Source organism: Lissotriton vulgaris, chromosome 6 (genome assembly GCF_964263255.1).
Source record: "Lissotriton vulgaris chromosome 6, aLisVul1.2, whole genome shotgun sequence".
Lineage (NCBI taxonomy): Eukaryota > Metazoa > Chordata > Amphibia > Caudata > Salamandridae > Lissotriton > Lissotriton vulgaris.
The window spans coordinates 1,838,548,739-1,838,572,642 of NC_141694.1; the positions used below are offsets into that span (position 1 = coordinate 1,838,548,739).

At 48.0% G+C, this 23,904-nt stretch overlaps 1 protein-coding gene across 1 annotated transcript in view; it reads left to right on the forward strand.

Moving 5' to 3' along the window:
• Nucleotides 1-23,904, forward strand: part of TMEM214 (transmembrane protein 214) — a 357,109-nt gene that overhangs the window by 236,589 nt on the left and 96,616 nt on the right. The window contains exon 12 of the mRNA XM_086928122.1: nt 13,214-13,327. Coding sequence (XP_086784248.1) covers nt 13,214-13,327 — 114 coding nt within the window. The remainder of the gene's footprint in view (nt 1-13,213; nt 13,328-23,904) is intronic.

A 23,904-nucleotide genomic window follows, 5' to 3' on the forward strand; every position in this document is an offset into this window, starting at 1 on the left:
TGTTACCATTTCTACCTTCAGCTTTCAGAGTACTGTAAGTTGTGTTTTTTAGGATACATTTTCTCGCTCCCGACAATTCCCATTTTCTGGTCCAGGGAAACCCCTGTTATGTCACCAAGGGCGAGATGTAGGTAAGTTCCATTTACCGATTCTAAAATACCGAATTTTTCCAATTCAGTATTTCAGAATCGGTAAATGGTATGTAGGTAAGTATTCTGTAAAGTTTACTGAATCGGTAATATTCGGTAATTACCGATTCGGTAAATACCGAATCAGTAATTCCCTTTCATTCCTATGGGCCTGGAGGCCCATAGGAATGAATGGGAATTACCGAATCGGTAAATGCCGATTCGGTAATGGGGGGGGAACACATTCAAGGTTAGCAGGGTGTCACATTGACACCCTGTTGCACCCCTGAATAGTGCATGGGTGCACATGTCGCACACATACATGCCCTAAGGCATGTATGTCTGCTACATGGCACTTTTGAAAAAGCACAAATTTGCTTTTTCAAAGGTTTTCGATATTAACCACCAACTTTTATTTGGTGGTAAATACCGGATCCTTAACCATGCAATGCACTCATTTGAGTGGTCCCTACATTTCAGATTCGGTTATTTACCGATTCGGTATTTTAAGGAATCAGTAATTTACAGATTCCCTAAATTACCGATTCTGTAAATTACTGAATCTGAAATGTAGCCACCTTCATCTCAATAGTCTAATACCGATTGGTAACGGACGAAATTCAGTCATTTCGGCCGTTACCGACATACATCTGGCCCCAAATGTCATCATGACTTCACAGTGAAAAGAAATCTCTTGTCAAATCCTCTACCTTTGGACAGAAAAATATCTAAACTGATGATACGCTTGAGCAATCTACTCCTTGCCTTTATCCAGCACATTTATCAGACTTTTCAATATAAGACCCTGAAGGTCTGGAGAGGAGGGTGGCACTGTATTTGTTGAAAAAGAAAAATACCCACCTGCCAAGGGGGATGACCCCTTTTCTAGGAAGGATTCTATAAAAAATGAGCCAACAAGCACTTCCACAAACGCAGTTGCAAAAAAGGTAACGTGTAAAGTTTCCAGAGTTGGATTTATTATCTAAAGTGCCTGCAGCCACCTTCTCACAGGAAAGTAGAGTTTCCTCTGTAACCCATTCCAGGAAGGCCAAACTCCAAACTGAGCAAAAGAAGTGCTCAAGAGCCTGGTTGCTATGATGTCTGGTCTCAGCTGCGGTCCTCTGGACTGAAGAAAAAATATGGCGAAAGCATTCCCATTAACATTATAGGACAAGCCTCGTCGAGGACCATGGGAAGGTCATAGTTGACAACGGCAGCACAGGCCGATGAAACTATTGTAAACAACAACACTGCCTACTACCACTCTCAGGATATGCCTACTTTCCAGAAGATGACACCAAGACAAATCCAGTAACAGTGCCAACAACTCATTCGACAATGGATTTTCCTACGCAAGCTACCTTTTCACCTCATAAAGACTGACCATAAGCCTACCTACCCAGAGTCGGTACTCCAAGTTAGAGGCAGAGCCCAGAGACCAAGTCACCTCGGAGATTGCCTACAGTCCTACTCAACTGGACATGCATTACGTCCCGGAGTTTGGTGTCAACCCTTGTTCTTCCTTCTAATATGGTAGATCACTAGAGATCAATTAGGTGCCTGGAGCATCCTTGTCGATGTTGCAATGAATGACACTTTACAAAGGCTACTTTTCTTGCTACTAACAGGGCAACCTATGCCTGCTGCACTCATAGTACCTGCTACACCTGTTCTGCCTCCACCTTCGCCTCGTAAGCCGCCCCCACCCCAAGCCCCAGTGGTACCGCAGTCTAAAGTTGTCAACCACTGGTCATGCCAACTTCTAAAGACATGGGGGATGAAGACTCTTCATATTCTAAGTATTTTGACTTGTAGGAAGAAAGTGAACTCTCACAAGGAAATAATGAAGCTGAACTAGGATGGGGTGACTACTTCTTACGCAAGGAAGGCAATAAATCCCCTCACCCAACTAGTTTCCCTTATGGATGACATAGCCCGGCTGCATGCTTTAATGGAGAGAGAGAGAGAGAGAGAGAGGCAAAAATCTTCCATCTCCCATGGCTTTGGTGGATCAGCAGTGCTATCTTTATGATGTTGAAGAATATCCACATAAACCCACATGGTCTATACCCGTACTGAACCATGTCTGGTCTGGAGGGCAAAAACTGCTGAGGACACTGGCTATGATTGAAGCAGTAGGTCCATGTCTGGTGACAAAATATAGTGCGCCAGACTGGGCCTATGCCTGCCGAGTTATGTGATCAATGGCCCAGTACTGATCAAAGAACCTGATCACACTATCATCAGTCCCTTTGACCAGAGAAAGCTGCTGAATTAATAAATTAAATTTTGGCAACATCAATCAAAGCTGCCAATACTATAGCGATATAGGGCTTTTATAATTCCCAGATCGGGCATCACATCTCACCACTAATGGACCATATTCCAGTGGCTAAAAAGGAAGCTATCCGTGTGTAGCAATCATTGATGATGCAGTGGACAATCCCAATGCAGGTTTCTATCAGCTGACAGGAGTAGCAGTATTGAGACTGCATAAATCAGTGGGAACTACAACTTTCCATCCAGAAGTCCAAGCAGCAATCCGTAAAATACTCTTTAACCCCTTCAGCGTGGTACGAATTTTCACTGTGCTGAAGGTTCTAAAAAACTGGCGTGGCCGTGAAGGAACGGATCCGTTATAAGCACAGCCCAACCGGCGCTCATGACGGAACCGCTCCGTCATGAGCGTCGAAGAGGTTAATGATCTTGCCCTGCTCATTAAGCATGTAGATGAGGTGTTGCAAAACATTAAGACAGATACAAACACTGTAAAATCCCTAGAAGCTCCACAGCATTGATGTCCCGGCTTAGCAATTTTTTGTGGCTCGTGTAGATCTCAGACCCACAGGGTAACCTTCAAATATATGGGTATCATATGAGGGGGTGTGGCTTCAAGGAAGACCATATTGCCCCCACGACAAACTAGATATGCTATGGGACATAACCAAGTGGATTGAAGGGTGAGGGTATGGCAGAAGACAGCTGAACAGTTTCCTATGTTGACCCCCACACAAGAAGCTATAACAATGGACAGATTGTACACTCAGGACATACATTGGAGTTAGTACAGAAACCCTTCTTTACCCATACGAGAAAGAACATCTTCAGTTGATAAAGCTGCAAGTATAAGTTACTTACCTGTAATCCTAGTTCTCTTCCAGGGGTATCCTCATCAAAGTCAGAAGCCCTGAATATTCCCGCCCATGTGCGGGACCCCGGAAACAATATAAAAATATATATGTAAAAAACACATATATCTTGTACCAAATGTATGTAAATACATATATCATTTTTCTCACACCAATGCAGCTCCAAAACCAAGGCTAGACAATGTAAACACTTGTATATGTACAGCAATTAGAAAAGGAAACAAAAAACACATTAGGTCAAATAGTCCTTGAACTTTGTGTTTTAATAAGTAAAAACACTCATAAATCTTGCAAATTGCTCATAAAAGACATTGTCAGCCATAAGCTGCATTGAAAAGTGAATAACACAGAAACTGAAAGCATTTTCAGTTAAAACTGGCACCGTGCCTTTAAGGCAGCCATGATCCCAGGCTTCCCATCATGCCTCAGGGGTGACAGTTAGGTCAGTTGTTCTTTGCATAACCCTGAAGTCAGGGCTAAACCACAAGTCAGAAACGTGCATCTCTCAATTACCTGGGGAGGCGGGTGGGTGTGCTTATGACTTTGATGAGGATACCCCTGGAAGAGAACTAGGATTACAGGTAAGTAACTTATCCTTCTCTTCCAGGGGATCCTCATCAATAGTCATAAGCACTGAATAGAATAAATAGCAAGCCCATCAACCACCTGCAGGTAAAAGAGAAATACATGACCCAACTTAAAAAGACCAATCATAACAGCCCAAATTAGCTGTTAAAGAGATTCCTCAAGGAGGCCAGGCCTACCTGGGTATCTGTTCTCGTGTCAGAATCAAGACAGTAATGTCTGGTAAATGTATGAACGGACCTCCAGGTCGCCGCCTTACAAATTTCAGACATGGGCACATTATTGAGCAAAGCCGCAGTCGCAGCTCTTCCTCTGGTGGAATGTGCTGTGGGAGAACCCCCCAGGGGCTTCTGCGCCAGCTGGTAAGCAAGTTTAATACATGAAACGATCCATCTTGAAATAGAACTCTTTGAGGCAGCATGACCTGTTCTGATCGATCCATAGTTAACAAAGAGATGATCTTAGTGATGAAAATCTTTGACCTATCTAGATAGAACTTTAAAACTCTTTTCAGGTCTAAAGAATGCAGAGCCCTCTCACAGGGTCTAGAGGGATTGGGAAAGAAAGTGGGCAGAGACAGTTTTCGATTACCCAGAAATGTCAGCTAGTGCTTCGCAACAAGGCTCAGAAAGTGCGCCGGATTGCCTCCCTGCTAGGGTTGATAGCATCTTGCATCTTCCTGGTCCCGAATGCCAGACTTCAAATGCGTCCTCTTCAGCAGGATCTGGAAGACAAGTGGGACCAGCAATCAGCTCGCTGGGACGATCACATCATTCTTCAGACGCAGCTCGAGCTTCCATTCCATGGTGGACCAAAAGACAAAATATGCAGGTAGGAGTTCTGTTCCATCAACCTCCTCCTGTGCAGACGCTGATCACGGATGCTTCCCTTCTAGGTTGGGGAGCACACATGGGTCAACTACAGGTGCAAGGTCTGTGGTCGTAAAAGGAAAGTACCTACCACATCAACATGCTAGAGTTGAGAGCAGTCCACCTAGCTCTCAAGGCATTCCTTCCCTCGATTCACGAAGCTTCAGTTCTAGTACAGACGGACAACACCACCACAATGTACTATTTAAACAAGCAGGGGGGAACACGCTCACGTACTCTGTCGCTGGAAGCACAACGGATCTGGCATTGGCTTCTGGTTCGCAAGTTGTCCATCACAGCAGTTCACCTCCCAGGAGAGCGGAATGTGAGGGCGGATGCTCTAAGCCGTCATTTCAACGACAAGGAGGATTGGGTACTACACGACGCAGTGGTAGAAGAATTTTTCCAATCCAGGGGTCGTCCCACCTTAGACCTGTCCGCGGACGACCACAACACAAACAAACTTAACGAGGGAAAGACTGAACTGCTTCTTTTTGGTAAAAATGCAGCCCTGTGGGGCCCCCACCATTGGCCGCCTCAGATGGGGCCCACACCCCATCCCTCTAAAACTGCTTGCAACCTTTGTGTCATCTTTGATGACCAAATGTCCATGAAACAACAAGCGGTTAGTCGGGGGCGCTAGAGGGCGCACTGCGGAATGGCTGGCTAGTGTGTCAGCTCCGCCGGACGGTCGCGTTCCTAGCGGCCTTTGACCCTTCGAAACCGCCGCTACTGCCCTGGAACAGCTAACGTCGGCCATCGGAATGAAAGACCGACCTACTCATGGCGCCCTTATGTCACTATAGGGGCCACGGACAGACATAACGGCAAAAGTTAAAGCGGCGCCAGCACAGATCCAAAATGGCCACGCCCGATGACCGGAGCAAGTGAGGAGGACTGCGGATCTGGGAGCGGTGCGGACGTCTTCCATTCTGAATACAGGCAGCCTGGAGGTGCGGTGGGCTGTGCGTGGTTATGAGGTGGCCGAGGACCGCTGCTGAGAGGGGGAACACTGCGGATCAAGATGCGTTCCAGCGGCCACAAGATGGCGGCGGCGCTGGAACGCAAGTGATCTGAAACGGCGGCTGCCCGCACATCGGATGACTGGAGCTGTGAGTGCGGCGAGTTTACATCAGCGAGGCAGACAGTTGGGACAAGCGACCTGGAGAGCACTGTCCGCGGCGCTCGTCATAACGCCACAACAGAGAGGGTTGGCTTGCGACCCCCGGCGCAATACGACTGTAACGCGGAGCGGCCACAATGGGAGGCGCGATGCAGCTAACACAAGACGCGTGGTGCGCCTGAACCGAGAGACAAGCTAGTGGGCACGGATATCCAGGTTGGTGCTCATTTCTGTCTGTACGCCAAGCAGTTAGCTCCAAGGTGGACGTCGAGCAGCCTCTAAGGACTACATAGGAGCATTATGAATCATGTGTGCAGCATGGTGGGCCCCAGGTGAAAGAGACCGATAAAACAGCCGGACACCTTGCAGGCATCGCACGGGTCAACCAATACCAGCACTCGCACAAACCAGCTGATGAGTAGAAGTGCCTCACAGTGGGGAGCCAAAGCACCGGCGCGTCGCACCGCATCTACTACAGACACTCCAACGGCCATAAGCCCGAAGGCATCTGGGCACAGCCCGCCTCTGCAACCCAGAGACATGGGGAAGCCAGAAAAACCGCAGACAAAGCTCCCTTTCGAAACCAGGAAACAGGTCAAAAATAACGCTACCATTTCGGAAGTGGAAGGTGAGCGAGAGATGGCGGAGGGGTCGGGAATGGAGTCGGTACTACGTGCAATCCAGCACAGTCTGCAGGAGATGAATGGCAAATTAGACAACGTAATGCTGAGGGTAGACAACATGGCGGCGAAGATAGAAAAACATGACCAGCGGATTGTCGAAGCGGAGCAGCGGATTTCCAAGGTGGAGGATGAATGTCGGTCCACGACGAAAGTCTGCGGCGGCCTGGAAAAACCGGTGGAGAGCCTACGCGCCAAGGTGGAGGACCAGGAAGCCAGGTCTCGACGCAATAATATCCGCATTTCGGGCCTGCCGGAGACCACCAACACAGGCAAAATGGAAACCTACACCGAAACCTTGCTGAGGGAGATCTTTGGCGCTGAAAAACTCTCATCGGTGTTCCTGGTGGAGCGTGCGCACCGCTCCCTGGCGCCAGCACCAAAACCCGGGGCTGCCCCGCATGATCATTGCCCGCGTCCTCAACTACAGGGATAGAGACACGATCCTCCGGCTTGCCAGGGAAATGGGCAAAATTGCATACCAGGGGAGCACCCTGGAATTCTATCCTGATCACACCATGGCGGTGCAACTAGCGCGAAAAGAATTCGCCCCAGTTAAAAAGAAACTGCGCGAGTTCGGATTGGAGTATGCCATGCTCTACCCGGCAAAACTCAATCACTAATGCAGGAAAACCAGTTATCCTCCCGACAGTGCAAGCGGCACAGGACTATCTCAAGAAACTCGGGAAGCGGCGAAAGGCTCAAGATCGAGATGAACCGACGAGTGATGTAGACTGAACGGACAGGTACATGAAAATTCCTGCCTACTCTACGGGTCAGCGGGAACGAAACCGGCCTGATGTCAAGATGTACTGGAGAAGGAACTGCCGAAGGGTACAAGAACTGTGCTTGGAATAGACTAATATAAGGTGGTGAGATCGAGAACGTACTGTACACACTGATATTAATGCTGATCTCCCACTGGATGGTATCTGACGCAGTGAGTAACCAGGGGGCATGTCGTAGACAAGGGATGCAGGACGGCCCTCATGGCCAAGGGAGTAGGTTGCTGCCTCTTGGCAGACGTCTCTGTTACACTTGTTGGGTCGGAATGTAGGGGGGCGACTGAAGCTGGATTGCCCGGACATGGTAAAGGCCCCTAAAACTAGTGCCTACCTTGGCACTGCACATGGGTCGGATGAGTACGAGAAGGGATAATGCATTGCTGAGCTATATGACTGCGCCGCTGTGGACTTAGATGGATATGTTTCTGGGTCATACCTCGACTGATTCGGGTGGGCGGCGAGGGGAAGGGAAAAGCATTATTATCGCAATGTTTTTGATAACAGCGCATGCGTCCGTCCACGTCCACTATGTGGATGGAGATGTGTGAACCTGGCGACACCCCCAGGTGGGTGCGCCCCAAAACAAGTTCTCTACTGAAGTTGAGTGTTGTTGGGGGATGGCTTTGGCAATGTTTGGGTGCTGAAGTGGGTGGTGGGCGGGCAGGGGAACTGGTTTTTTTTTAGTTATTACCTCTGTGTCTGAGAAGCATGGCGATCTCCGCATTCATGCACTACCAAGAAACAACTGATTGGTTTCATCGCACACTATTGCTATTTACTTGTTTAATGAATTGTCATGTAGATCTCTCATACCGGATGCTACAAACGCACCTAGCAAGAACTGACAAACTGAACACTGTTAACCATGTCGCAAGCTAGCACTCTTAAACTTCTCACGTGGAATATACGAGGCCTAGGCAACCCGAAGAAAATTAGACAGCTGTTCGCATACTTGGACCGATTACAAATTGACATAGTTTTCCTGCAGGAAACACACCTAGCGAGCGATGGCACGTCCACCTTGGGCACTAAGTGGGCAGAAACTGTTACCAGCTCGAACTACTCGTCTTACTCTAGGGGGGTTAGTATTTTAGTACGGAAGGGGATACACTTTGAAATCACACACATGCACAGGGATACAGAGGGTAGAAGCGTTATTATGACAGGTACGGTGAGACAGCGGCGGATAATGTTGGTAAATACATATGGCCCCAACATTGATGATCCAGGGTTCTTTTGGAATGTGTGGCAACACATAGCTGACAATCAGGCTGAACACATAATATGGGGTGGCGATTTTAATGTAACGTTGCGGGACAATCTAGACAGGGCGAAACACACGTCGGAACAACATGGTAATGCGAGGGCAATGCTCAGGGATGCCATGCATGACCTGCAGATGGTGGATATGTGGAGGGTTCATCAACCGGGGGAGGAAGTACCGACACACATTAATGCTGCAAACAATAGTTGGTCCAGACTGGACTACTGGCTGGGCACGCAGGAAATACTGACCTGGGTTACAAATATCAAACACCTGCCTAGAACGCTGTCCGACCACAATCCGGTGCTGCTGGAGGTTAGCATCCCAAACTATGAGCCACCGCCTTTCACTTGGCGTTTCAATCCAGCTGCGTTGCGAGACCCATTATATGTGGACACCATCCGCAAAGCAATAGTAGATTATTTTGATCTGAACGGCCCCACGACTGAAGACCCATGTCTACTTTGGGAGGCCTTTAAAGCCACGATACGGGGGGTATGTATCAGTACGACCGCGGGTATCCTAAAGGATATCAGACATCAGCTACGCACAAGAGAGAGGGCCATACATGCACTGGAGCAGGTCTACACGCAGACGGGCGACACTAAGGTATTGGGAGACAGTCAGACCCTGTTAGTGGAGCATAGACAGTTTGCCTCTGACGAGCTGAACTATGTAACCAAGCGTACAACCGCTCAGAGATACGGAGAGGGAGGCAGGCCGGGTAGGGCACTGGCCGAAAATATTTGCTCGGGAAGAGTACCTCAAAATGTAACATCCATATGTACTCCAGCAGGAGAAGTGGTTAGAGACATTAAAGGGATAACAAAAGAATTTATGGCAACCTATAGCGCACTTTATGCAGCGCGTCCGTCTCCCTCACAGAAGGACCTACTAGCTGATATGGCAGACGTGGAATTGCATGGCTGGCGGATGGCCACAGGGAATACCTTGCGCGCCCTATTACTGTGGAAGAGGTCAAGGATACAATTAAACGATTACCTAACAGCAAAGCGCCGGGCCTGATGGCTTTGTGACGAAATTCTATAAAGTGTACGCAGATATACTTGCTCCGCACTTAGTGAGCCTGTACGGGGCAGCGCACGAGGCCCAGATATTGCCAGGGACTATGAGGGAGGCCTTGCTCATTGCGCTATTAAAGCCGGGCAAGGAAGGGGATAAATGTGACTCATATCGCCCCCTTTCATTATTAAATGTAGACACAAAGATAATTGCAAGCTTGCTAGCGGATAGGCTGAAACCGATTATGCCCCTGTTAATACGACCTGATCAATCTGGCTTTATCCCGGATAGGTCCACCACACATAACACGCGCACACTGTTTGCTTTGGCGCACTATCTGGTTCCTGAAACGAAAGCTGTGGCAGTGTTACTAGATGCTGCCAAGGCATTCGATACCATCGGCTGGTCTTTTATACAAGCGGTTTTGATACGAATGGGATTTCCCCCTATCTTCATGGGATGGATCGCAATGTTATACACCAACTTAACAGCGCGAATTAGAATAAACAAGTATTTCTCAGAGCCCATATGCCGAGGCACGAGTGTCCACTCTCGCCGATGCTCTTTGCATTAATATTAGAACCGCTAGCTTGCAAAATCAGACAGCACCATCATTACTCAGCCATACAAATGCCCACACGTCCCATACACATCTCACTATATGCGGACGACATGGTACTATATGTTAAGAACCCAGAACAACACTTAAATCCGCTCTTAAGGGAATACATAAAATTTGGTCAACAGTCCGGGTTACAAATCAACTGGGATAAATCCCTTATACTGTCGCTCACAGATAGCACACGCCCGACACCCCTGGACTATCCGCTGGAGTAGCAAGATGAACTGACAAAGTATTTAGGGGTATGGTTTCATAGGGATCCTGAATTGGTCATCCGCACTAATTATGGAAGAGCCATAGCGTCCCTCGAAGATAAAATTAAAAGATGGAATAAACTACCCCTCTCTCTGGCAGACAGAGCGGCAATAGTGAAAATGGTACTTTTGCCTAAGTTCCTATATTTGTTCAACAACATCCAGATAAAACCCCCAGCTGAAGTATTCCGAAATATCAAAGCATTGGTGCTCAATTTGCTCTGGGCGGGAAAACAGGCGAGGATGGACCTACACACCATGACATTGCCATATGCTCAGGGGGGTTTCAAGGTCCTTGACTTCTATCTGTACTACTTATGCGCTCAGGCTCAGTTTGCGCATTACTGGTACCACGAAGTACCCTTCTTGACACATGTGGCAGTGGAGGCGGGAGATACTGACCCGATTCCACTGGATAGCATACTACTGCATAAACGCCCTAGACTACACGACCATGACGTCAATCCCGTAAACACTACCACAGAGGCGTGGAGACTGATGGGGAAAGCGGCGGACAGCTTACCACTTTACGCACCTGGACAACCACTAGCTCACCACCCAGCACTTTCGGTCACACAAGAGCAGGTTGGCATGGATATGTTACGGTGGGCGGGAATAGACCGACTAGGAGACCTATACGTCAACGGTGTATTTCAGTCACTGGACAAGCTAAAGTACATTAGCAACCCATCCCTACTTTTCAGTTTTAATTACTACAGGCTGCAGAGGGCAATTAGAGAACACTATCCTACATACCCGGCAGAGCCAAAGGCACTTGCACCTTCACAATTGATCCTCACCACGCCAACGGCATCTCACCTGGTTTCGAAACTATATACAAGCATACAATGTGCCGTGGGCGGTAACACTGACAAGGCTAAAGACAAATGGAGTGCTGTACTAGAAACACCGCTGACTGATGATGAATGGGCTACTGCTTGTATGATCACTAACATGTTGACGCCGAACGGAAACTTAAGAATCATTCATTATAAGTACCTGCATCAGGTGTATTATACACCTCAGAGGCTGCACAAATATGGCTTGAGGGAAGATTCCATGTGCAACAGGTGTAAACAAGAGAATGCAGACTTCATGCATTTGGCATGGCACTGTCGTAAGGTGGCGGGATACTGGGAGCAGGTGGTACAGGTGCTAAATAAAATGCTTGGGGCCTCTATGATGTGTGATGCTAAGATCTGTCTGTTAGGTATTGTCCCGCAACTGAGAGCTCGGAAGCACAAATTCTGTGTTATTGCAATGTTGTTGGCCAAAAGGAGAGTGTCACTACATTGGAATAGTAGGAAGGGCCCAGAGGTCAAAAACTGGCTAGAAGACCTAACGTATTGTCGAGACACATTGAACACATATGAGGAAGAGTTGCCGACTAGATCCCGGCCTAGAGACTACTGGTCTTTCTTGCGTAACTATTTGCTGGAACATGGCACAGCAGAACCGGAGGATGGTTAATGGTGGGGTCTAGGGATGAATGCACGAAATAAAGCACTAAACGGTAAAGTGGTGATGAGGAGGGAGGATGCTGTGACACAGAGTACTTGATGCTAGAGGTTACTTTTTCTTTAAGTTAGCAAATCTTATGTTTTGTTATCTTCTGGAACAAAAATGGAGAAAAAAAAAGTAAGATCGCCAACATGCATGTCAGCGAGTATGGCACTGTTCTAATTTTCTTGAATTACCATCCGCAACGCCGCCGGTCCAATGGATGTCGGCTGATTGGCTGTGTACAACTGAAATGTCTTCTGTAACATGCAAGACCATGAAGCCGGCCTGTTGAGGTTGTAGGCGAGATAACGTGTACTATTTTCTATGAATAAGTGCAATAAACTTCTTACACCAAAAAAAAGAAAAAACAACAAGCGGTTAGTCGCTGCTACCTGTTTCACTATCCTCAAGTGGCTCGGGAAGATCATATGGATGCTTCCTCTGGACACACAAAAAACTGTAGTCCAGGCTTTAATAACATCTAGATTGGACTACGGCAACATCTTGTACTTAGGAGCCTGTAAGGAAGTCACGAGGAAACTTCAGACGGTACAAAATGCAGCGGTTAGAATACTCTGCAAACTGCCTAACAAATCCTCCACCTCCACCTCTTTACGCAACCTTCACTGGCTCCGAATCGAAAACCGTACTAAATTTAAAGCAATGTGCTATATGCACAGAATAAAATCAGGCAAGGCACCATCCTATCTTAGCATCCTAGTTCACCAATACTGCCCTTCGAGGTTCCTTCGCTCCTCTAGCCAACATAAGTTTCAGGTACCCAGGATTAATCGAGCAAGAATGGGTGGACGTTCTTTATCTCTATCTTGCACCTTTCCTCTGGAACTCCCTTCCCCTCTATCTCCCTACAGACCCATGTTACCTTAAATTCCGCAGGAATTTAAAAACATGGCTGTTTAACCAATAGGCTCCCTTCCAGGCCGAAGTCTCTCTTTTTTGTTCTCCCTCAACTTGTCCTTAGCGCCGGGAAACCTCTGGGTAGCTGTGCGCTTTACAAATATAAATATAATAATAATAATAATAGGAGCACTGCTGTGATTTGGCATACTTTGCACTCAATAAATAAAATGTAACTTAACATGACACTGCAATCTTATGTGGGAAGAACACGACTTTATTTGCTTGGTAAAGAAGCATTCTATAAATAATAGTTCTTAATGGCGCTTACTTGGCAGAATTGTAACATACTTGTATTTTCTTCTTCTAGATGAGAAAATCTTTGCAAGAAACAGTTCATTCTTTTAAAGTCACTAATGAAGAATTGTCCTCAAAAGGAACATATAATGTTCAGGACATGAGTATCTGTGATGCCTCCTGCAAGGTATGTTTTAAAAAAAGTATGTAATGTCTATAAATATTCCTAATGTAATCTTTATAATGATCTAGGAGAAAACTTCAAGGTAAGATAACGGTGACGAGAAGTTGACAGAACTGTTGACTCTGAGCTCTGTGCTCCCACACAAGCATATCCTGCTTCATCCTCACACCTGCTCTAACTGGATATCATTCACTCCAGTAAGCCATAACACCATTATATCCAAACTCAAATAAATTTTTTCCGTCTCTCTTGTTGACCTCTGAATTGCAAAGATAATGAAAGCAGTTGAAACCTCCGCAGTCTCTAATATAATTTCTTTTTAACTTGATTGCAATTTGGTACAGATGCAGATATGAACATCAACAAAAGCGAATTGAAGCATTGTATAACAATCGTAATAATGAAATCCAATACTCTGCTTCCACAGTCTCTGTATAACCTTTATCAGCTCTATGTCCTCTGGCAAGGTTCCAGATTTTTGCTAAACTGCTCTTATTCCAATTCTGAAAAAATAAACCCTGGATCCAACAATTTTATCCAAATACAGCCTATTATCTTTCTACCAGCTATCGGTAAAATTGAGAGATGTCAATACTCCACTTTCAAAATATATTCATAAAAAATCCCTATTAAATACTCATCAATCTGATAGTCTTCAAGCCACAGAATCCTGACAATACAATAATCCCCAGTCGTCCGACTGATATTTCAGGCTTTATCCTGGATTTTGGTGAGACTGACGTTGAGGCTGCTGGGCTCTGACATCCTGCATTCTGCTGGTAACACATACCAACAGGCGTATATCAATCAATCAATGCATTTCTAAAGCGCGCTACATACCCGTGAGGGCCTCAAGGCGCTTGGGGGGGCGCTGCGGAGGGGGGGGGGGGGGGGGGGGGCACTGCTTTTGATCGAAGAGCCAGGTCTTAAGAAGTCTTGTGAGGGCCAGCAGGTCCTGGGTCTGTCGTAGGCTGGTAGGGAGAGCGTTCCAGGTCTTGGCGGCGAGGTAGGAGAAGGACCAGCAGCCGGCGGTGGTTTTCCGGATACGAGGGACTGTGGCGAGGGCGAGGTTGGCAGAGCGGAGGCTGCGGGTGAGGGTGTGGCAGCTGAGTCGGTCGTTGAGGTATGTTGGTCCGGAGTTGTGTAGTGCTTTGTGTGCATGGATGAGGAGTTTGAAGGTGATCCTCTTGCTGACGGGGAGCCAGTGCAGGCCTATTAGGTGGGGTGTGATGTGGCTGCGTCGGGGGGACGGCTAGGATCAGTCGTGCCAAGGCGTTCTGGATTCATTGTAGTAGTCTCAGGAGCTTGGTTGTTGTTCCTGCGTAGAGGGCGTTCCCATAGTCGAGTCTGCTGGTGATGAGGGAGTGGGTGCTGGTTTTTCTCGTGCCAGAGGGGATCCATTTGAAGATCCTGCGGAGCATTCGGAGGGTGTTGAAGCAGGACGCAGAGACGGCGTTGACTTGCTTGGTCATGGAGAGGGTGGAGTCGAGGATGAACCCCAGGTTGCGTGCGTGGTCGGTGGGTTCCGGGGCTGTGCCTAACGATGTGGGCCACCAGGAGTCGTCCCAGGCTGATGGGGTGGGTCCGAGGATGAAGACCTCCGTTTTGTCTCAATTCAGCCTGTCTGCTGTCCTTCATCCAGACGGCGACGGCCTTCATTCCTCTGTGGAGGTTGGCTTTGGCCGGGTTGGGGTCTTCGGAGAGGGATATGATCAGCTGGGTGTCGTCGGCGTAGGAGATGATGTTGAGGTTATGTTGTCGTGCGACGTGGACGAGAGGTGCCATGTAGATGTTGAACAGCGTCGGGCTGAGGGAGGATCCCTGTGGGACACCGCAGATGATCTCGGTGGTTTTCGAGCGGAAGGGTGGGAGGCGTACGCCTTGAGTTCTCCCGGAGAGGAAGGATGTGGTCCAGGCCTGGGCCTTCTCTTGGATTCCAGCGTCATGGAGGCGTGCTGATAGGGTGCGGTGGCAGACCGTGTCAAAGACTGCTGATAGGTCCAGGAGGATGAGCGCGGCTGTTCTCCTTTGTCCATCAGGATCCTGGTGTCGTCGGTGGCGGTGATGAGGGCGGTCTCGGTGCTGTGGTTGCTGCAGAAGCCGGATTGGGAGGGGTCCAGGATGTTGTTTTCTTCGAGGTAGCGGGTTAGCTGTTTGTTGACAATCTTCTCCGTCACTTTTGCCGGGAGCAGGGAGATGGGCCGGAAGTTCTTGAGGTCCTTTGGGTCCGCCTTGGGTTTCTTGGGGCTCTGCAGTGGGTCTTGAAGTACCAGTGGGTGCAGCACCAGGGATATCTCCCTGGTCTGTTATCGGAGGGAGCTGCAAAAGACCCAGTGGTGGCTGACGAACCTCGATTGGGTCAGCTGCAGACCCAGCTCCCTTCCCCAACCAGAGCTGGCTTTAGTGACAGATGCATCTCTCCTGGGCTGGGGCGGCCATCTGGGAAAAGTGGAGCTCAGACGATTCTGGTCTCTGGTAGAGTCTCAGCTCCACAACAACTTGCTGGAGTTGAGAGCGATCCAACTGGCATTAAAAGCCTTTTTCTCCCATCAAGAGGAGGCTAGGTCAGGTGTTCTCAGAAAACACCACAGCCATATGATATTGCAACAAACAGAACGGGTGGGGTTGTGGACCCTCTGTAAAGAGGCCTTGCATCTCTGGACTTGAATAGAACCCTAGGGCATTTCCCTGGTGGTTCAACATCTGGCAGGTTCAAAGAAAGAAAAGGCTGTGCAGAAACGGTCCATCTCATAATGGATAGTGCTCAGCAATAAGACCGGCTTCTTATTGGCTAAGAAGCAACCCCCTGAGGGCTTTTCTGTTCATTCCACCAGCGCCAAGGCTGTGACTACTATGTTTGCTCACCGAGTCTCTGTCCTGGCATTTGTCAGACTGCAACGGGGGGGGGATTGTCTGCACACGTTTGCCAAACACTATTGCCTGGACAGTCTGGTTCATCATGAAGGGCATTTTGCCCATTCAGTCCTCCTGGACTTCCTGATCTAAATCTGACCCACCTCCAAAGGGAATATTGTTGGGTATTCTAAAGTAAGGAATCTGCGACTAGAAGTTTCTAACATGAAAAATAAGTTATTTACCTTTGGTAATGCCTTATCTGGTAGAGACTCCCCACTCTTTGAACAGATTCTTCCAAATAAGTTAACCCTTACGAGGTTCTTAGTATCTGCACACAGGTACTTCAGCAACCTTCGTGACTGCGCTTCGGCATGGAATGATTGCGAAAAATACCTGATGTCAGCCTGCTGAGGTGGCACCTATGTAGGCACAGCACATGTCCCTTCTGGTGCAGAGCAGAAGAATGCCACCTACCGGGTCACAGTGGTCTGCTTGAAAAATTTCCAGATCCAGTCTGGCGCCTGGGGATTATTCTAAGGTAAGGAATCCACGGCTAGATAGTCTACTAGATAACACATTATCAAAGGTAAAAAACGTATTCTTCCGTTTTTTTCCCAACCTCAGTACTGAAACAGATTTATCTGCTGCCAGTAATGACCTCCACATGATCTTAAATGCTGGAGTCTCCACTGCCCTTATTATCCATGATCTGTTGATGGCTTTTGCCATTGTTTCTCATGCTATTTTTGTCTGGAACAGCCTTGCTGCGGTCAGCCTCCAAGGAAATGTTTGGACTGGTTCACATCCTTTTTTAAAGGGACAAAAGCAATCAGATTACCTTGCTTATTTTCGCTCCACCTTTAAAAACTATAACCTGTGAAAGTCTGCCCTGCTCTTCATTGAGCCCAATGCTTTTCTCCTTGTATGTGGCCCCTCTGACTGACCTTATTGCTTCTTATGTCTCTCAGCTTTACTCCTATGCAGATTATACTCAAATCAGTTTGTATCTGTGTCCAGAAGCAATTCACATGCTGTTTGCAAACTGGCCACTTAAATGAATACCAACTCACTAAGTCTTGACACTACCAAGATCAAGGTCCTGGTTTTTAGTAATTCTTCACAAACTGGAGGCAGGAGTCCTTACGTGTCTGCCCCTCCCGCCCTGCAATGCCCGTAATCCAGAAGTAATTTTCGATTAAAAAAATAAATAAAAAATCACAATTTTCCTTTGTAGCCCGCATTAATAAACTAACAGCCATTTGCGTTTTTCAAACTGAAAGTCTTGAGGTCAGTAAGAGTCCTGACCAGTCTTGTTTTACTACTAGTGAAGAAATTTGGTTTGCCTTTCTGTTAATTTTCTCTAAATACTATTACTGATTCAGAATGCTACTGCCAGACTTATTCTAGATTTTTGTAAATAGCCCAGAATTTCTGATCACGTCTCCACCCTTCGTTGTGTTCTATTATGGAAGCAATGCCTTTTTAAGGCTCTGTGATTTTGTCATAGAGCTGTGCATGGCTCTGTGTCTAGTTGTTCTCTTGATACTTACTCATGAGACCTTTCCGTTCTAGTTCTTCTCATTTTGCAAACATTCCTAAGTTACGCAGAATGCGTACAGGTGTCCATGCCTTCTCAGTATTGACTGAACAGGTGTGAAACAACCTTCTCCCTGCCGTCTACGCTGAATCAAATCAGCTGAATTTTTGCAGATTACTAAAAACTCACATTGCTGTCATAATTTTGGATTCTTTGTCTGCTCCAGGACATCCTTGGGTATTTGCGCCCTTTATAAAATTAAATCAAATCTTTAAATGTAATTGGGTCTCTGCTCTTTGCTGCTGCTGGATTTAACATCTTGGGAGAACCCTACAGTGACTGTGGCAGCAGAACAGCCAGTGGTGTCCCATCAGTGGAAAGGTGTGGCGCCACAACTAGGGCGACTGACTCAGGAATCTGGGGATCACGGTTCGATCCCCGGTACCGGCGGCAAATTATTCCAGCACCATGTGACTCTGGGCAATAGCTTGCTTAATCTTCCCGACGGCCCCCAGCGCCTAGAGACCCTAACGGGTGATTGTGCGCTTTACAAATGTGGATTATTATTCAATTAACATAGTAGTTTCATACTAGTGATCCCGGAGGTGCCTGAATGGAGACTGCTGCACTAGCTGTTTAGTCTGCTCTCATGACCTTAAATGTAAGTCTTTCTTTTCTTCTGGCTTCCTCTGCAGCCCCTACCACCACCATGTGCGGAGCATGCTTTGTCCACTATTCATGCAAGCTGCTATGCTGAAGCCCACATGAAGCCTGTTGACTTAGTCCTAGGAGTACAGTGGGCTCTGGTTCCGCCCTCCCCACTACTTCCCTGATGGTGGGTACCTCTCAGATGATTACTCTTCTCCACGTCAGATGATTACTCATCTCCACTGCATGCAAGGCTTTTTGTTGGGGTTTCCCTCCGCAGCCTCTGAATTGTGGAACCTCCTGCTTTGCTGGTGGGTATTCCCTGCCCACAGCCTGACATTGTGGCAGGAGGAAGGGTGACCACTGGATAGAGGGCACTATTGTGGCAAAACCAATATTGCATGTTGTATAACTGAACTCTTGCATGCCCTTAGCCACATGCCCTTTTTCAGGTAGGATAGTAGCTGCTCCATGAATGAATACACATTTCTATAGCGCATGGCTACCCTAGGGCATCCCATCGCATTTAGGACAGCAAGAACATATCCACTACTCAAGGAAAGAAAAAGGTCTTCAGCAGTTTCCTAAAAAGGAGATAGTTAGGTTCAAGGCGAATGGGATCGGGGAGCCGGTTCCCTAATTTTGCAGCCTGAAGGGCGAAAGGTCGGCCACCCATACGTGCCCGACGAATCCTGGGAACCGTCAAAAGTTTTTTGTCGTTGGATCTAAGTGTCCTAGGAGCCTGATAGGGTTGCAGCATAGGCACGATCACCGGGGGACCATTACCGGCGATAGACTTATGCACGGTACACATAGCCTTAAACCAAATTCTTTGTTGCACTGGAAGCCAGTGCAACTGAGAGAGTGCAGACCTAGCTGAAGTGCGCCTCTGGACATTCATAAGAAGTCGGGCGGCACAGTTCTGGACCACTTGTAAGACATTGATAGTCCCCCATGGAGCACCCAGGTCGACCGCATTGGCATAATCAAGCCGTGACAAAATAAGGGCCTGCACCAGCAGCCGTCTAGCGTCAAAGGGAAGGAGTGGCAGAATCTTCCTAATCAGTCTGATCAGGCCATAGCGGGTAGCGGCCACTTTTTGTGATTGTACAGAGAGACTAAGATTGGAGTCCAACCATACACCCAAACTCTTAATTTGTTTCTTGGGCAGAGGGGGTGGGCCGAGACAACTAGGCCACCAAGGGTCTAAGTTAGGGGGAGATGCATATCCAAGTATCATGATTTCAGTCTTGGATCCATTCTATTTGAGGAAGGACAGATCCATCCACTCGGCTACTTTGGTCAGACAAGAGGTCAGATTCTAGTCACTCGTGTCACTTTGGCTGAGCGGCACCACCAACTGGGTATTGTCAGCATACGTGACCAGCTGGACCTCCCAAGGAAGCACAATGTCTGCCAGGGGCCGCATGTAGATGTTGAACATTGTGGGGCTTAACGAAGATCCCTGGGGGACACCATACTTTAGGGGGGTCTGTTGTGAAAGAGCCTCCCCTTCGAAGACCATGAAGGATCTATCTGTGAGAAAGGACTGCAGCCACTTAAGGGCAGTATCCGCCACTCCCACATCCCTCAGTCTTTGAATCAAGATGCAGTGATTTACTGTATCGAAGGCTGCGCTGAGATCTAACAAGATAATAGCAGCGCTGCCTCCTGTATCCACAATTTTCCTCGCCTCTTCCACCACAGCAAGGAGGGCTGTCTCCGTGCCCTGCTTACTACGAAATCCCGTCTGAGTGGGGTGTAGAGCATTATTATTCTCAACATAGGCAGCCAGTATAGAGTTTGCATGTTTTTCGGCCAATTTGCTAATGCCTGGCAGTAAAGAGATTGGGCGATAGCTAGCCCAATCCCCCGGGTCTAAATTTGGCTTTTTTAAAAGTGCCTTAATTCTTGCTTGCTTCCAAAGTGGAGGAACCACTCCGGCCGCAAGTGAAGAGTTAATTAAATCCCGGATAACTGGGGAGAATATTTCTGGGACAGATGTAAGAATGGAAGGGGGCGCGACATCGGCCGGAGATCCGGACTTAAGATTTCCTAGGAGACGCAGTGCGTCGGATAGAGAGAGGGGGTTGAAAGTCTCCAACCTGGCATATAGGAAGGGGAGAGGGTTGTGCATCAACCTCCAATTGTGGAAATAGCGAATAAATATTAGAGAACTTAGTGGCAAAAAAAATATTGCGAAATACAACAGCACTCCCATTATTCCAATGTTCTTGCATAGCATGGCTGTCCCTATACAGTTTGCTCATTTTGCAAATGGATAACCTGTGACTGTGACCCAAACTAAAGCTACAGAGAAGATTATTGTTCTTGTACTATTGTCACTGTTCCCACTCGGGAGATGGCTTCACGTTCCATGATGGCCTTCACCTCCGCTTTGGTACATACGTTCAAGGTGGCTACAGTGTTCCTGTCCTGTCTGATTGGAGCAACTCTGGCAGATTAACCAGTGCTTGCTGCTGTTGCACTGCCATTGTCCTAACTATTGTTGGTAGTATAACTAGTCCAGCTGAGGGTAACGTCTCATCCTAGATTGACACACATGTTCAAGGTGTCTTCACTATCAAAACCCAAAAGATCTCCACCTACAACATTCAATTGTTAAATGTGAGCACACAAAGCAAGCCTAACCTATTACAACGAATGTCTACAGGAACTAGAATAAAACCCGAACCCAGTGGCCAGCAGCCCGTACTCTTCATCGGCTGTCAGGATCAGCTCCCCATCAGTACACAATCCCATTGATATTTGCCATGAAAAAGAACATTAGGGAGATTATACACAGTGCAAAAGGGATAGAAATCTGTGGAAACAGGACAGTGGAGAAAAGGAATCTACATAAGACTGACCCCACATAACCGAATTGACAGAGACTATTAATTCCCGGGTTAGCTGTTATCACTTCCACAGTAATTTGGGTAGAGCAGTATTTCAGGAGCAAAAGGGCATGTTGGGAATATCTGCCAACATGTTGTGAGTTGTTTTTGGCTTTGGCTTTTCCGCTCTGCTGAAGTTCACCTCTCTTTGCAGTCTCATCTTTATTTTATTTTTCCCTTTCTGGTTCCCCCGTAATTAGGACTTTACTTTCCCTTTAGCAGTTGTCTGTTTTCTCCCCTAATTATTCCTCGACCTCCTCCTCCTCCTCCTCCTCCTCCTATCACTAGTCTACCTTGGCATCCTGGGCCTTTAAGATAGATTCCTCAGTAGTTTGGGGCTCGTCTTAGGATATTTCTGTCTAGAGACTTTTAAACGAAGGTCTTAATGCACCTATGCATAACTTGAAGTCTAAGGACTTTTCTATCAGTTATTGATGTTATCTTCCTAACTAATGGTCAGCATGGTATGTGCGGCCATAGAGAGAATAAACGGTGTAGGAAGGTGGATATCTGACTACGGTTACCCCCAACTTTTTGCCTTGTGTTTTGCTGGTTTTTTGACTTAGTTGACCTGGGACCCTGCTATTCAGGGCCCCAGGCCTACTGCTCTCTGTAAAATGGATTCCATGTACCTTAGGTACATCTCTAATTGGATACTGAGTCACCTTATCGGTCCCTGTACAGTGTACCTTAGGTACCCAGGGCATAGGTGTACCCAGGGCCTACCAGGGGCTGCAGCATGTATTATGCCACCCCTGGCTGGCCATCCAAATCTGACACAACTGGCTGCACGACAACTGGGGCAAGGTGGTGTAATCACCCTTTGCTTTAGATATAGTATTCCTATATCTAACCCTAAAATAGACACATGTATTCCTATCAGTCACTCCTATGGCAGGCCTTAACAATCCTGAAGGCAGAGTGCTTGGAATCGTGTGAGATGGTGCTCTGGCATGAGCTGAGCCCGTCTGCAGCTTGCGGAACCAAGTCCTAATAGCTGTTCTATGATAACGCATACCATATACTCTTAAGTGCATTATAATCCTCGCGGTTATATGCTATCTTTGGTATCGCTTTATCAAAACATGTCGAGTAAGGTGTCATACGAATTGGAATGCTAACCCCTCGCCAATTCTGGCGACGGGGTTAGCATTCCACCCTTCTAGAGGGACACGACATGTATGTAACTGTGAACCCCGGTTAAAGTTAACTCGAGCCTCAGCATCACAAAATGGATGCTGCCACCACAGACACAAGTCTGACCTCCTGCTGCTGGGAGTCCTTCCAGCGAGGGGAGCTTGGACAGAGGATTTCCTGTCAGGGGCGGTGCTAGCACCATCCCAGACAGGGTTTTGTGTATCCTAGGTAGGCAGGGCTCAATAGGAAGGTGACTGCAAGTGGCACCCCGGTGCTCACTGTGCATCTGCCAGTTTGAACCAGTTCCAGGGGCACACCAGCCCCTGAGCTGGGGAAAGTCCGGCATGGGAGAGGGGTGTAACCACCCCCCTTCCTGGTCCCACCCATGGACCCTAGTCCCATACCAGCCCCTTTCTTTAGTATAAAGGTGGGAGCGGGGACCCTTCCAAATTGGATCATGTTTGAATCCTGAAACTACTTTCTACGAAAGGAACTATCGACTTCTTCTCAAGATTTCTCCCTAGTGACTAAGGAGTAGTCGCCCTGCATCTGCGGGCACCAACTAAGAACACTGCGGTTTGCTGCACGTCCTTCCTCCGGAATCCGACTGACCAGCACGACGAGACCCGGCTTCCCTGGCACCTCTACCTACATCGTCAGCTCAGCTGAGATCCGTGGGTGTGACAAGACCTCGAGGGACCGGCCATCTTCAGAACTGCACAACGCTTATCCAGCACGACGCCGAGGGATCCTCGAGTGAGTGCTTTGGGGTTTGAGAAGCCCTAACCCTGAGCAGCTCCAGCACCGAAGTCCAGCCCCCCAGCATCCACGACATCGGCGTGGGGCCCTTCTGCTCTTTGCTGCTCACCACGTTGTCCGGCCACTTGCCTGCTGGCTTGTAGCCCTCTTGACGACGAACGACGACATCTCCAACGCTGGTCTGGTTGCCCCAGACTGGCCCTTGCTCCCCTCCAACAGAGGAGCACCCCGGACCCTCTTGGTCCACTCCAGACGCCATTTTGAGTCCACCGCGTGGGCTTGCATTTGCCAAGACTTGTTGCCCCAATCCTGGGTCCAGCGACGTCGACAGCAGATACCATCGTGGGACAGCTCGCACTTCCATCCTGGTCGCCGACAACGCCTCCTGGTCCGTGAGACTGCAGAGCCCAGCGTCGCCCACTCACCTGGTCGAGGTGACTTCGTCCGGTGCATCCTGGTGCCCATCTAATCACTGGCTAGTGATTCAGAACTTGGTCCCCTCTGCTTACAGGTGTCCTCCATCTTCGATCCAGGCTTGGATCACATCGAACTTCATCACTGGTCGCCTGCCAGCAACTTCTTCTTTCAGGCTCCATAGACTGCAACGAGGATTCCCGACGTCTTTTCAGCCCTATGCAGCCGCAGCCCCTGGGCTAGGTAACCTGAGCATTTCGGTGCTCCAGCATAGCTTAACTATCTAAGTGTCCAGATCCTTTTTCGTTTCAGCTCTACCTAGTGGGATTCGT